This window comes from Lissotriton vulgaris, chromosome 2_1, assembly GCF_964263255.1.
Source record: "Lissotriton vulgaris chromosome 2_1, aLisVul1.2, whole genome shotgun sequence".
Classification (NCBI taxonomy): Eukaryota; Metazoa; Chordata; class Amphibia; order Caudata; family Salamandridae; genus Lissotriton; species Lissotriton vulgaris.
Genome location: NC_141687.1, coordinates 752,289,484 through 752,305,260, shown reverse-complemented (window position 1 = coordinate 752,305,260; position 15,777 = coordinate 752,289,484). Strand labels below are relative to the sequence as shown.

At 44.1% G+C, this 15,777-nt stretch overlaps 1 protein-coding gene across 1 annotated transcript in view; it reads left to right on the top strand.

Moving 5' to 3' along the window:
* Positions 1 to 15,777, top strand: part of ABCC8 (ATP binding cassette subfamily C member 8) — a 1,237,886-nt gene that overhangs the window by 115,238 nt on the left and 1,106,871 nt on the right. Inside the window, exons 4-5 of the mRNA XM_086954145.1 lie at positions 7,976 to 8,142; positions 15,372 to 15,614. Of these exons, the coding sequence (XP_086810271.1) occupies positions 7,976 to 8,142; positions 15,372 to 15,614 (410 nt within the window). The remainder of the gene's footprint in view (positions 1 to 7,975; positions 8,143 to 15,371; positions 15,615 to 15,777) is intronic.

Genomic DNA, 15,777 nt, shown 5'->3' with positions numbered 1-15,777 from the left:
CTTCTAGGATGTCAGAAAAACGGATTCTTCGAGCTTAAGGGTCCAGATTCTTCAGCATAAGAAGGTGGATTTTTCATTAATAAATCCTCCAGGTATTCATCCTCTGAATCCCCCATAGTCATTAAATGTCGGGATTTCTCTGTTTTCTTTCCTCCCTCTGGTTCTGTTACCCCAAACATTGGAAACAGTCCCTCAACCATCATATTCTGTCTCCACTGTTTCATCTTTTTCTCTTTTGATTCCCTCTGTAATTTTGGATACCATTTGCTCACTCCCTTATCCATTCGGGGTCTGTCTCGCTCTAGAGCCTCAATCTCCCATTCCTCTAAAGCTTCATATTGCGTTAACCTGGGTCGGGGATGCAATTCATTCATGCGGGTTCTCAAGTTAAAAAGGATTCTACCATTAAAGGTACCATCGAGGGGAAATGCTAGGACTCCGTCATCTTCAGTATACTTTACCCAATTTTCCAACCATACACAGGTATAATATCCTTTTTCAAACATCATAAATGACGCAGGAGTATTAGGTGGTGGAATGATTACACCTTCTCTAGATCTGATGGGCATATCTTTCTTGAAATAATTCTTGATCTTTTCGGCAAAGGACATTTTTCTATTACTTCCGTACATATTGTAAGGTCTACCTCTTAGCATCTGTTCATTATGAAAACCTAGGTTTTGTGGATTAGGTAAGAATTCGGGATACCACATACACCTCTCCAAACTATCTTCAAGCTCGGATTGATTAATTTTGTTTACTTATGTGCTTCCAATGCTAGTGCGTCTTTCACTTCTCAGCAACCAATCAGCATCGAGGTTGCAAATCCTCTCGACCAATGGGTGCGCGGCCCCTTCGTGAGACGTGGTCTCACGCTTCGGCGCTCACCCCTCCTTTACAATTCTGGCTTTGCTACACACCCGCTGGCTCAACCAATACCAGCGCGACACAGAGTGACGTCAGTGCAGCCTTGCGACCGACTCCCTCCTTCACAAGGTAACGGAAACTTTGAATTTTTCTTAAAGTGCAAGAGCTTAGTTTAATTAACAACGTATAACATTCGCCACTGTACTTGAGAGTGCTAAAAAGAAAAAAGGGTTTTTCTCTTACTGCAAGTAAACCACTTCTGTCTACTTTTCATCCACTACGGATAGATCTACTCTGCCTATCCTCTCACGCAAGCATTAGAGAACCTGCTACTCTTTTGACTCATCCACTTCTTTCCGGGATATATACTAAGCCAAACTTTCACCAGCGAACTCCTCTGCTATCACTCAAGCTCCAAAGAACCTTTTACTCCTTCCGCATGTGACCCTTACTAGGTGATATCACAACGGGAGTTTCAACAGGGTACTTGTAGCTATCATTTATTGAGTAATTCATTCAGGAAAATCCTAATTAGCGCTTCCAGTTCTGCCTAACCATGCACTAACTTTCTCCTAGCCAGTGACCTCACAGCCAAGTGGATTCTACTTACCACTTGCTTTTCTATTTCCCCGGGGATCCCCACGACAACAAAAAAACAATTTACTTACAATGTGGTTAGTTACATATAAAAACCTAGCAGCATTTCATAAATCTCAAATTTAAAACATTTCATAACATTTAAATGCAAAGAAACTTATTTTTAGCAGCAATACATTTTTATCAGCACATTTTCAGGCACATGCATCAAGCGATTTGGGAATCGCAAACGGTGCGAATCGCAAAATTCGGCCGTTTGCGATTCCCAAATCACTATTTGGGATGCATCAACTTAAAAGTGAATAAATCGCTATTTTAGCGATTTTTTCAAGTGCGATTGCTTTTAAGGAATCGCAAATTTGCGATTCCTCAAAAGCAATGCATGAAACTAAAAAAAATTGCGAATTCGCAATTAGAGAGAAAAAATTACCATGAGGTTGGACCTCATGGTAATTTTGCGAAATGTTAGGAAAATGCAATTTTTTGCATTTTTTTAACTTTCATGTTGTGCACACACATGCCCTGTGCATTGTTTGATTTCAGGGGTGCAACAGGTTGTCCTTTGGACACCCCTGCACCCTTGAAATCGCAATCTCAATTTGCGATTAGCTAATTGCGAATCGCAAATTGAGATTGTCTTCCCATTCATTCCTATGGGCCTCTAGGCCCATAGGAATGAATGGGAAGGGATTCCTTAATTGCGATTCGCAAAATGCTAATCGCAATTAAGGAATTCTAAGAAATCGCAATTTATTTAGCGATTTCTTGATGCATAGGCATTTGCAATTCCTTAATTGCGATTCCTTAAAAATCGCAATTAAGGAATCGCAAATGCCGAGTTTGATGCATGTACCTGTCAATTTTTCACAACTCCTAAAACTATCTTATCTACCTATCTTAACTAGTCCTAACCATAGCTCTGCGACCAGAAAATTACTGATAGAGCGCGCAGGTCGCCCGACCCTTAGATTTATCAGATTTCACGCACTTGGGCCCATGACGTGATTACAACAGTATTTTTGTGAATCGGGCGGGTTTACACACCACTATCAGTAATTCAGGGGTGTTTTCTTTCACACCATTACCAGAGTACCTGACTTACCACAGGTACCTATTTTCCTGATGAATCAGGAGCTAGCAGTGGACGGAGATAAGAATAACTAAAAATACTTTATACATTCAATAATACTTTGATAGCTTTATAATGACCACAGACACCTGAAGGGTTAATGATTTTTATATAGTAATTAAAGGTCAAAGTGACAAGAGTATAAGGTTGATGCAAATCAACACGTCAATAATCAGGATTACAATGATAATGTAACTATGAATGAGGGTAAGTACCATTGAGTACGAGTGGGTAAGGCTATTGGGTACGGGTAACAAGGAACATGCTATTCAGGTTTAGGCTTATACTAGGGTAAGTGAGTTTCAAACACATTAGTCAGTGAATTTCTAAGGCCTATAAGTGATAAAACTAACTTAGTCTAATCTATTAATTCAAACCTATATTCTAGTCACTAGTAAAATAGCATCACACCAATTTAAGTAAAACAGTTTCTTATATACCCTACAGGTAGGGGGAAAAATGGAACATAACTAATAAACAGTTGCATATATGACCTTGGAGATAACAGAAAGAATATCATGGGCATAGAGGTTTTAGTAAAAGATGAGAAAAGCGGATAGATAGACCAACACCCACACTATATTTACCTAAGACAGGAATGAGGACTAACCCTGGCCACGGGTCAGCTTCGGGAAAAGGCGAGGACAAGGACCCTCAAGGATTTAAGATGCCAGTAGGTGAGCAGTTACAGCTCACGGACAACCAGGACAGGATACCCCTCAGGACTTGGGTCAGGACTGGGCTCACCAAAGGCACGACCAACACCTGCAGCTTCGGATGCAACGCCTGCGCTACTCCCTCACTGCACGGAATCCGCCAGTAACCCGATTGGGTTCTCGAATCTCCCAGCAAAGTGCTTTGCCAGCACTTAGGACTATTTCCACCCCTTGGAGTTTGTGGAAAATACGGACAGAGTGCTCCGCAGCTCTCTGTATCAATCACCTATAGAGTTCGTAGGGTCGGTGACAGGTCAGCTATTCGGACAAGTCGGACAATTTCTCTAGCTAAAACTAGGCTAGTTATACCCTTTTCGGGTCCCTAGACCACCCACAAATGTTGCAAGTGACATGTTCCCCACTTATGATTGGTCAGAAGAGGTGGTTAGGTCATTGTCACCACCTAAAATTCTGGGTTCCCATGTTTAATATTCATATTTTCGTACCCACCCCTTACATTCCAGTTCCCATGGCATGAGCAAGGTGTTAAACAATAGAACACACATAAGTGTATACAAATGTAGCATTTTTAGGTACAGCCGAAATCTCTTCTCAGTGCATGGAAGATTTTCTCAGGCGCATCTCAGCTTCAGAAGCCAGCTGGCTTGGGTTTGCTTCTGCGCGGTTCGGCTTTCCCTCATCACATGACAGGGGTGTAAGAGGTTTCAAAGATGGAGCGGCTCCCCACTCCCAGGCCCACAGATACGCAGTACATGAAAAGTAAGCGAAAACAAATTAGAAACACAGAAAAATTGAATACACTGTATACCATGACAAGCTACACTGCACCCCTTACTTTATAATATCTATAGCATTAGGGATTATGCGGAAATAGATAGATGTGCAAAAGCAGCAGTAGCAAGCAGGACGCATGTTACAAACAAAGCGGCCATATTAGCAATAATGCGCATGTGTGAATAATCCCTCCAGAACTGCGAGTGCGTCACATCACATGGGTATGACCGACGCATGCGCAGACTGGATTTCTGCGAAGCAGCGATTCTGTAGTATGCAAGCCTCATTAAGATTAATAGACACATATGCAAGCATCTCTAGGACACCCGCGTGTACTGAAAAAGTGCGATATTAATGACAAACGGGATTGGTTAAAACTATTACAAGTTAACGAGGTTCATGAATGTGAGCAAGTCGCTTTACGTGCGAATCCTTTCTCCATCAGAAGCAGGCGGTGATATCTCCCCTGCTGCAGAAGCCTTTTTTAGATCCGGTCTGTTCCAAGAACTACAGACCCATTTCCCTACTACCTTTCCCTACTAAAATTGTGGAGCGCTGGGTCAGTCTAACTCTCTCCAAACACCTGGAACAGCATCACCTATTAGAGGAAGATCAATTTGGCTTCCGGACGGCTCATGGGACCGAAACAGCGTTGGTTACTGCCGTGGACGAGCTTCAAAGGCGCGCAGACAGGGGAAAAGCAGCGGTTTTGATCCTGCTTGATATGTCTGCCGCCTTTGATACGGTTAACCATGAGATCCTGTTGGGCCGCTTAAGTGTCCCTGGGGTGGGAGGTAGCGCTATGAGGTGGTTTCGGGCATTCCTGCAGGACAGACAGCAGGCGGTGTCCCTGCCTCCCTTTCAATCGGCTTTTTCCAATGTCTCACACGGGGTGCCACAGGGTTCAGCAATTAGTCCCATTCTTTTTAACTTATATTTAAGACCTCTGATCTCACTTATTAAATCCTACAAAATTAAAATAATAAATTACGCTGATGACGTGCAGATGATCCTCTCCTTTGAGGGAGAGGAATCTACACCTGTGGAGGTATTCCACAATTGCCTGCGTGATACGTCATGCTGGCTAAAGAACAATTCCCTCCAGTTTAATGCTGGGAAGACGGAGGTGCTCTTTAGCACTGGGAATAAGATCTCCCGGCCATTTCCAGAGAACTTTTGGCCTCCTGAGACAGAGACTAAAGTGCGGCCAGTGGAATCAGTTCGCAACCTAGGGGTCATGCTTGATCAGAAGCTCAGCATGGAGATACACGTCAAAAAGACGACCTCCTGCTGTTTTTGCTATCTTGCGGTCTTTGCGGAAGATCATGCCATTATTACCATCTCAGGCGCGCGATCAGGTGGCAAGGTGTACGATCCTCAGTAGGCTGGACTACTGTAACGCTTTGTTACTGGAGTCCCCTGGCTTCCTTTTGGATAGACTTCAAAGACTGCAATCAGCGGCTGCTAGGTTGGTTCTGGGGCTTCCTAGGAGAGCACATGCGCAGGCGGCCTTAGCGAAGCTGCACTGGCTCCCTTTGAGACAGAGGATTCAATTCAAGGCCCTCTGCCTTGTTTTCAAGGCCTTACACGGAATAGGCCCTCTACCCCTGCAATCCAAATTTGCGTGGTATTCCCCAACCAGGCTGCTACGTTCCTCAGCGGCTAGGTTGGTGAGAGTGCCTAGGTTTAGGAAGACTAGATCAGGGGGTAGATCTTTTGAGGTGGTCGCAGCCAAGCTCTGGAATTAGCTCCCGTGTGAAATCAGGCAAACCAAGGAGCTTCTCCCGTTCAGAAAAAAGGTTAAAACCTGGCTGTTTCCTTAGTATGTGTAACTTGCCCGTTCTGTCCTGTTCTGTCTGACACACCCACCCTCTTTGAACCACCAGCGCCAGGATGCCTGCAAGGTGACAGTGCGCTTTATAAGACACATAAATAAATAAACCATGGCTCTCGAGATGAAATGTGAGCTGTCGGTTCACCAGTGACTCAAGTACCTTCCTGAAGTAGGAGAGCGGCCAGATTGGACGATAGTTGGTTGGAAGTTTGGCACTGATCAGCAGTGTCAAAGTGTCCAAAGCATCTAAACCAGCAAAAATGAATTCCAGCACAGTGTCAAAAATACAGGGGGTAGAGGCAAAAAGTCAGGAGAAACCATGCCAAGGATGTCAGGGCTAGCAGGGTCCTTCAAGAAATACATTGAAAAAAACATGTTCTTCAATAAGGCTTGATTTACATCCTTATCTTGGAACTGCAAAGCACCTGGAGATCTTTTGGTTAAGGCTGTTTATAAATGAAATGGACTGACCAGGACTTAAATTAAGTTGTGGGAGACGTTTCTTGACAACAGTCTGAGTATAGTGAATTCTTAGAAGTATGCCTCAAACAGATGAGTATTTAGAGCCCTCCTAGACAAGAGAAGCGACAGCGATTGTGCAGTCCTGCACTCTATTCTGCCTGAGAGACTGTTCTATGTTTTAGGAACAAAACAAGAGCACACATGATTCAAACTTTAGATGTTGCTGTTCTTGGAGTTTATAGCAAGAAGCATACTTTGCTTGATACTTGTCAGTCTGAATCCTTATTACATGGTGAATTTTTGATGTAGGTTCCCCAGGCAGGTGTACGGTTATTCCTACATGTATCTGACGCATTCTCGCTTCTAGGTGTAGGGGTTGTTGATTTGTTAGGATTGGGGGGACCTGGTCAAACAGCCTAACTCTAGAGGTAGCCATATCACCCAGTTCAGGGTTCCCTTAAGTGACTTTACAGCGGTATTGGGTTGTCCTATAGCAATGCTATGCAGAAGTGCCTGCACCAGCTCTTGAACTTCTTAGCAGAAAGCATCCACCAGAGTGATTGGTTCATTTGGTCTACGGCAGCTTTGAGAGATGTTCTGGTTTCAGCTATCCAAGTTGGAACATCTTTTGATTACCTCAAAAGACAGGATTGTAGTTTTTCCAGGCAGAAGGGCCCAGACCGAGCGTTTTCTGTGAAGAAAATACATCATACCACATACAGTCTGCTAGGACCTGCTTCAAAAGGTGTACCATAATTAATAATGTAGTCTGTGCTGTGTAAGACAAGACGGCTCGTAATTAAAGAGTGTACACAAAGTAAGGTGGTAGGACCAAATGTGAATGTTTGAGTTAAATTTGATAATTGATGAGGATAATAATCTAGCCTTTTGAGATTGACCAAGAGTGAGACAGAGGTCCCAGGTGGAAAACAAACACGTAAGGAATCAGATGCTGAAAGACTGACCAATAACCTTGGCACAGGAACCATTGAGGTTCAACTCCAAGAATTATTTTTAAATAGTTTCTGTGACTGTTTTGGTGCACCATTTCATGTGCAGAGACTTTGCCTCATTGCATCTTTTATTTTAGTGAGAGTGTGAAGACTGGCCTGTGTCTAGAGCTAGGATACCCAAAGCTGCTCTGTGTTTTCACTTTGATCACATTGGTGCAGCCCGCTCATTTGCTAAAGCAAAGAACACTTTTGTGATCCCCGCTCTTCCGCTGAACAGGAGTGTCTACTGTAAGATGAACAGTGGGGTCTGAGGGCAAGCGTGTGGATTCAGCCGACCGCCAGATCATGAGCAAGGAGGAAGAGCACAGGTCAGAGGTTAATGGTGCAGTCAGAGCTGCATGAGCAACAACTTGGGAGAACTTGTTCTGTGGCCCAGAAAGAAACAGCGACACATCCACACACTCACCAAAAGCCCCGTCATATTCCATTCAATGTTCAAGATGGAATCAATAATTATGAACATATGCTAATAATACACTACCTAAGCGAGGTACACCAGATGAGAGCATGCATTACAAGTGTTCAACTCAGGCAGTAACAGTATTTGTGTGATGCGTTTGAATGTCGTGACAATACATCCTTTAACACTGTTAGGTTTTCATCACCTCTTTTTCTTTCGCAGCTCTGCTTGTATACTGGACAATAGCTTTTATAACAAAAACTATCAAATTTGTAAAGTTCTGTGACAATGGCATTGGCCTATCGCAACTTCGCTTCTGCCTCACTGGACTCTTGGTTATTTTATACGGGATGCTATTGGCGGTGGAGATGAACGTCATCCGAGTGAGGGTGAGTATCACAGAGGAATGTTTTGATTCATTATTGTTTACACATTACTCTTGAGTTACATTTCTGAACAAGTGAGTAGGCCCCTCTTTACAAATGATCGTTCTTGCATTGTCTTTAAAATTTGGGGGTAGGGTGGGTAGTTCCTTTGAGAACATTCTTATCATCCACTTGGAGTGATATCTTTTGTGATAGGTGCGAAATATGAAACCATTTTAAAATGTACCGTGATATTACTCGCCACAAAATGTATTATATGTGCTTTTGATTTTTAAAGATTTGATATTAGACCGATCATATTGATATAATTAAGTGCACTTTCATTATTGCTGCTAGATGTAAGACACTGCACAGTGCACTTACATATTGCACGTTAACTATGGTATTTTAAAGTTCGAATAAAAAAAAAATTGGGGGTAGTGAAGGCGTTTCATTGAGAACATTTTAGCATTAATTTGAAGCAATGTTTTCTGGGACTGGTGTGAAGTATGGAATCGATCCACAATGTACCTTGATACTATTCTCCACACAATGTAGTATATGTGTTTTCTCGGTTAAAGATGTGATACTAGTCAGATCAAATTGGTATAAGCAAGTTCCTGTCGCAACCCAAAGTGTTTTTATCCTTATTTGTAATGCTTTTTATTAATCAACAAATAAAGCATTTCTTCTTCTACTACGAATTTAAAGATGCATTTTGTTGCACAACAAAAAACAGCAATTTCATTGACGTTAAGTACAAAAACGTTGCCAAGGTCTAATGGAAACATGGACTAGAATGGTTAATATGATACCTCAGGCCAGTTTAGCCTTGTGCCTTTAAAGCCCGAGAGCGCAGACCCTGAATCCTGCTCTCCTGAATGCTTTCATTAAATGAATTTCAGAAACCGAGTTAAAGGAGGAATGATGACAGATTGTCTCAAATCTTTTTGTAGAATTCTGAATTAGATTGGTGGGAGCTTTTTGTTGACAAAGGAAACAGCGGCTGACTCTCACAGCTATCGTATTGCGCAAATATTTTTAGAACAATGTATATTTTATAGCTTATGGTCTGTTAAATGTTTTATTCATGCATCATTTTTCATTTAGCCTGGCCTGGATCTTTTTAACCTTTAAACTTTGCAAACGGCCCTGCGCCTCTGGGCTACCTGGTTCGAGGACAAATGTGTGCTCTACAGGATTCTCCAGGGTCGAACAGCATGTGAAATGCAAGCTAATGCCTTAATCACCAATACTATAACAATTGCACCACAGCGCAGCGAGGGAGGCGTGAGAGAAGGGACAGATGAGATAAGGGGAGCAGTGAGATTATGTCCGCAGGCCGCTAGTGGGAATGAATGTGGATGTTTTCACATCTAGTGGTACGGTGACCTCTAATAATTGCAGAACGAACTTACGCCCTATGGTCCACCATGTTATGCTGGCAACTTATGCACCTTTGGGCCGATTCACTAAACATCCCCAGAATTAAGTATAACACATGCTACGAAAAAGTCAGAATGTAGGCCTGTGCAAACTTAACGTGATTTGAATAGATGGCATGTGCACAAGTATATTTCTTTAACTTGTGCTTACTACAGATTCGTGCTATACATATATGTCAGCGGTGGCAAAGACTTGGCGTAGGAGATGACGCGCAAGTGTAAATAGCGGCCTTTAAGTAACCAGGTTTGCAGCTCAGACATCAAACTGTCAATGCAACTCTTACAGTATCTCGGCACATCACAGACACAGGCATTGAGCACCACTAAGTGGTGTAAAAAGTGCACCAATGTGTCTATGAAGAGATCAGCATAAAGTGGAGCCGAATGACGGAAAAATATTTTTTTAACAGGAGTTATACGCCCTATGCAGTAGTGAAATTCATAAAACTAAGCCTAATGCTGCATATTGAACGCATTGCATGCAAGAGGTAAATACGTTTAGTGAAATAGGCATGAGTATGCATTGTACATCACATTGCACTGACACATGTCTATTAAGATTTTGTTCATGCAGCTCAAGAAAATGGGTGTAATACACCAACTTATTTATTTATTTATTTATTTTATTGTTTTATAGAGCTCAAACTTGACCCTAGGGTATCAGAGCGTTTTACAAGGGAAACATAGCAGTGTACAATAGGAGGGAATCACAATAGTAAGCGGACACGAATAAAAGCAGGGGGCCTTATCTGGAGTTAATTATATGATATAAAGAACTCCAGATAAGGCCCCCGATTTCTTGAAGAGGTAGGACGGTATTCCGTAGGGAGGCTCTAGTCTGTATTAGGTCAAGGTCTGTGTATTGGTCAAGGACTGAGAATCGGCAAGAGGCAGCATTTAAGGGAGGAATTTACCCAGAAGGAAGGTTTTGGCCTCCTTTTTGAAGCGTGCCAGATAAGGGATTCATCTGATGGCGGGCGGGAGAGAGTTCCATATTCTTGGAGCAGATCCAGAGAAAGCCCGGTTATACGTTTTTTTTTTCTTGAACCGTGCAGGTTGGAGTAGAAGGTCCCTGGCGGAACAGGAGTTTCTGCTTCGGCCGGATATCATAAGTTTCTGTGCAAGGTAGGCAGGGGAGTTCAAGTATAAAGCTTTGTGTGTGATGCAAGCCAGTTTGAGTTGGATTCTGGCCTCAAGCGGGAGCCAGTTCAAAGCTTTCAGGTGTGGGGAGATATGATCAAATTCTTTTGAGTTCTCAAGAAGTCTGGTTGCGGCATTAAGGCAGGCTTTTAGGGGTGCCAGGGAGATCTTGGGTAAGCCTGAGAGAGTGGAACAACCGTATTCCAGTATAGAGATTTCTAGCGTTTGGACTGCGCTTTTTAGGTTGAAGGAAGGGTTTCAGTTTACAGAGGTTGCTCAGGTGGAATCTGTCTGCTTTGGCCAATGAGTTGATGTGGTCTCTCATGTTCAAATTACAGTCCAGAGTTATTCCCAAAGATTTAGCTGAGTTCACAATGGTCAGTGGGCAATCTAAGGCTGTGATAGCCTTGACCCATAGTTGCATCTCAGGATTAGTTTTTGGAGGGGAGATTATGTTTTCTTGGCGTTAAGTTTAAGTTGCTTGGAGGTGAGCCAGTGGGCGGTTGATTTCAGGGCCTCCTTCAGGGAGAGAATGTCCTCAAGAGAGGAGGCTTCGATGTAAAGCTGAGCAGCATACATATGGTAGGAGATATTTGCTGTGCGTAGAACTTCGGTGAGAGGTTCAAGATAAAGGTTGAAGAGGGTAGGGGATAGTGTTGATCCTTGAGGAACTCCGACCTTGACCACCGAGGGAGCAGATAGTTTGCCGTTGATTAGGAGTCGCTGCGATCGGTTTTGGGGGAAGGATTTAAACCATTCTAGTACAGAGCCGTCCAAACCCATCCTCAGTTTGAGGCATTCGATTAATTTTCGTGGTTGACCATGTCGAAGGCCGAGGATAGATCTAGGATGATTAACAGGCATGTTACCCTTTGGTCCAGGGCTTGGAGGGCATCGTCAACGATGTTGAGGATGGTTGTTTCAGTGCTGTTCCCGGGTCAGAAACTGGATTGGAAATCATCGAGAAGGTGGAAGTTGTTGATGTGCTTACTTAGTTGGTGTTGTACACATTTCTCCAACACTTTGGCTAGGAGGGGGATGTTGGAGATAGGTCTGAAGTTTCGGGGAAGGCTGGATCAAGCAATATTTTTTTCAAAATGGGGAAGACTTGGCCGGCTTTCAGGGAGTCAGGAATGGTACCTTGCTGGAGCGAGGCGATAATTTTTGCGGTCCAGCTAGAGATAATGGCTTGGGTGACAGCCGCTAGGCAGTTGGAGGGGGGCGGGTCATTGAAATGTTTATTCGGGTTTAGGGACGATAATATTTTATAAACTGAGTCTTCGTCATAGAGATTGAAGTCAGTCCAGAGTGCTTGATTTTTAGGTAAAGATTGGGGGGTATCGTCGGAGGTAGGCCAGGCAGGGTTAGGGAGTATGTGGTGGCACTAAGTTCATCTTCTAAGGTTGCGACTTTGTCCGCGAAGAAGGAGGAGACATCCCCGAAAGATATTAAAGCCTTGGGGGCTTCTTTCGAGGTTTTGACCAGTTTGTTGGATTGGTGTTTGACCATTTCAAAGAGCTTACAAAGTCTGTTCTTGGCGTTCTCAAGTTCGGATCTGAAAAATTATTTCTTTGATTTCCGAACGTTCCTGTTGTAGGCATTTCTGGCCTGACGGAGAAGTTTTTGATGAGCGGCTAAGGGGTCCAGTCTCCAGATTCTTTCGGATTGCCGGAGGCATCTCCTCTCATTGTTGAGTGGTCCAGTGAACCAGGGGTTCCTATCTGTAGTTTGGGTTCTTTTTAGCTTTAGTGGGGCTAGGTCATCCATATTGTTCGAGATAGTTGCGGAGTAGTGGTTGTTGAGGTCATTGACCATTGAGCAATGTGGGGGGGGGGTCAGATTTGCAGCGAGCCTCTAGTTCATTGTGGTCCAGATTTCTAGTATCTCTAATCCAGCGTTTGGGAATCACTGGTTGAGGGGCCCTTATATTGTGGGTGTCCTGTAACCGGAATGCAATGGTGTGGTGGTCAGAGCAGTCGCATGGGTCTATGGAGATAAGCTTGACTGTTGATCCCTTGGAAATGATCCAGTCAAGGGTGGCCCCTTTTGAATGTGTTAGGAGAGAGCAGGCTTGCTTGGGTCAGGGCTTGATCGGACAGGAGGTCTTTGATGGCGTTGACATGAGGGTCCTTGGGGTCATTCCAATGCAGGTTAAAATCGCCCAGGTGGATATCTTTGATATTGGAGGAGAACTTAGCAGTAATAAGTTCCATGAGGTGGTCAGTGAAGGAGTCGTTCGTGCCAGGTGGATGATAGATGATGTGCAGGTTGCACAATAGGGTGGAGTTGTTGCAAATGGAGAGTGAGAGGTATTCGCAAAGGTCAGAGGAATCAGCCAGACGTTCAGATACGCTGAGGTTAGAACGGTAGATACAAGCGATGCCCCCTACTTTCTTGCTAGATTGTCTGTCCAACCTGGCGATGTTGTAGCCAGGAGCGACTAAGAGGTCCAGGCAAGGGGATGAGGAATCGTTGAGCCATGATTCTGTTCGAATAGTTAGGTTGAGATTTTTGTTTAGAATGAGTGCAGCAATGTCAACGGCGTGTTTAAACACCGATCAGCAGTTAATTAGGAGGCCAGACAGAGAGGAGTCTGCAGGGGTGTCGGGAGTCAGGGCGGATAAGTGAACAGGTGCAAGGTTACTCTTAACCACATTTCTGTTGCGGAAAATAGCCGATCTGTTGGTGTTGATAGAGACTGTGCGGATGGCATGTTCAGCTCTCATGCCTAGTGGGCAAAAGGTGGTTGGGTCTGGGTTGTAGTCTCTAAGGATGGCACGGATTTCCTCTTCAGTAAGGTCAAGTGGACTAGTGGTGTGCTTGTAGTTGTAGTCTCTAAGGTTGTAGTCTCTAAGGATGGCAAGGATTTCCTCTTCAGTAAGGTCCAGTGGACTAGGGGTGTGCTTGCGCGGGCGAAGGTGTCTCAAGGGTAGTGGTAGAGGGTGCTTGGGTAACCCTGTGGTGTGCTGGGGTGGAGTTCCACTGGGTTTTGATGTTAGCGAGGGAGAGTTCAGCAAGGTGAAGGAGGTTCATAAGATCTAGTATAGAGGTGTGGATGCTCTGAGTTAGTTTGCCCGCTCTGGAGGGCAGTGCTTTGAGATCCCTATAGGAGGGGACGTTAGCGGGTAGGGAGGCAGTGGTTCTGGGATGGTACTATCAGACTCACGGTAAAGGGGGGCCTCAGGGGGGGGGGGTGATAGATCTAGAGTCTTAGTATCAGGTGTGACGTGGGTTTCCTGCGACTGACCTGACTCATAGTCAGCGTGTTGGACTGGCAGGAGTGGACCAGGGGTCTTGAGAGAGGTCTATTGATGGGGCTAGGAGATGAGTTAGTGATGTTGGGTGGAGCGGTGGTAGAGACTCTTAGAGAAGTGGTTTGTTGGCTGGGTGGGCAGGTTCAATCTATGTCGCAGGTGGGTGGGGATGTCTCAGGCTCGCAGTTGGAGTGGGGAGCTGAAGGGGAGGAGATCAGGGGTGCAGGAATGATGGTTCTCCAGGTACAGTCAAGAACCATGCGAGGGGGGATGGGATGATCTGTGTTGGTAGCCCAAGGATGGCTGATTGGGGGGAGTCTGGGGGTGCTAGTTGGGCTGGTCAGAGGGTCGTCTGGTGCAGGGATGACTATTCTCTTGGTACGGCCAGGAGCCTTGCGAGGGTGGATGGATGATCTGTGTTGGGAGCCAAAAGGTGACTGGTTGGAGGGGTTCGAGGGGCGCTAGTCGGGCTGGTCGGAACATCGACGGGGTAAGCGGTAGATACTCTGTTAGACTCGCTCACATGGATGTTGAAGTTTGAGAAGAAGCTTTAAACTTTGTTAAGGTTCCTGGATGAGGCTTGGATCAGGACAATGCAGCTTTTGTAGAGGGTGATTGTGAGGTCAGCTTGTAGGGTTGCGGAGTGTGCTATTGTAAGCTTGGTACCATGAGGGATGTTCCTGGTTGCTCGTACGTTAAGGAGGTGCACAAAGGTATTGCGCCAGTAGGGGGATCTTCTGGAGTAGAAGATAAGGTCATTGATGACTGTGCCATTGTCTGTGCTTGTCTAGTGTAGGTCAGATATTATTGTCTCGGGGTGACTCTTCAGGGTGGAGAAATTGTGCACTTAGCTATCATGCCGATCATATTTTTTGGTGTGCTTCATGCTATTGTTTTCTGCTTTGCAATGTGAAGCACTCCCAAGCCCTTATGGCTTATACGTGCTATACAAAAGGTATTCATCATTAAATAATAGAGGGTTAAATCCTGCCTCACTCCTAGTCAGCACTAAGACTGTCTCCAGTCCCGAACTATACACTCACACATAATTTTTTTCAGATGTGTTCAATGGGAACAAAGCAAGATCACAAAATCCAAAATGCATTAGGTGATCACACGAAAGCCCAGTACTACAGGTATGTGAAACTTGCAAAATTCAGGCATCATTGTGTGAAATTAGGTATAATTATGCAGCAATTTCCCAAATGACCTAATTATGCCAGTGTGATTAACATTTCATGTAGGCCTATTTAGGACTGGAAAAAGTATCCATAATAACGTTGAAGAATATGTTCATCCTGACTATGGTAAACCATTATTTGTTGGATTTATTAACAAAGCAATCTTTCAATCGACACTAACCTTTCTACTCACTTTAGAAGATTGTAATGGAACCATGTGGTTTATTTCCCAGAGATATGTATTTTTCAAATCTCCAAAGGAGGTGAAGCCTCCTGAAGACCTTCAAGACTTAGGAGTGAGATTCCTACAACCCTTTGTGAACCTGATCTCAAAAGGAACATATTGGTGGATGAATGCATTCATCAAGACGGCTCACAAGAAGCCCATTGACTTGAAGGCAATAGGAAAGCTCCCCATTGCAATGCGGGCAATCACCAACTTTATCTGCCTTACTGAAGCCTTTGAAGCCCAGAAGGTGAGAAATTGCATGGAAAGTTGAATATTCATGGTGCTTGTACCAGCCTTTTGTATTATTTTTAAGTTATACATGATTGCTACCCACAACCATTCAGCTGTCTTCAATAATTTTTACATGCCATTCGTTGTAGTGACAGATTTGCACAAATATGTTCAATATT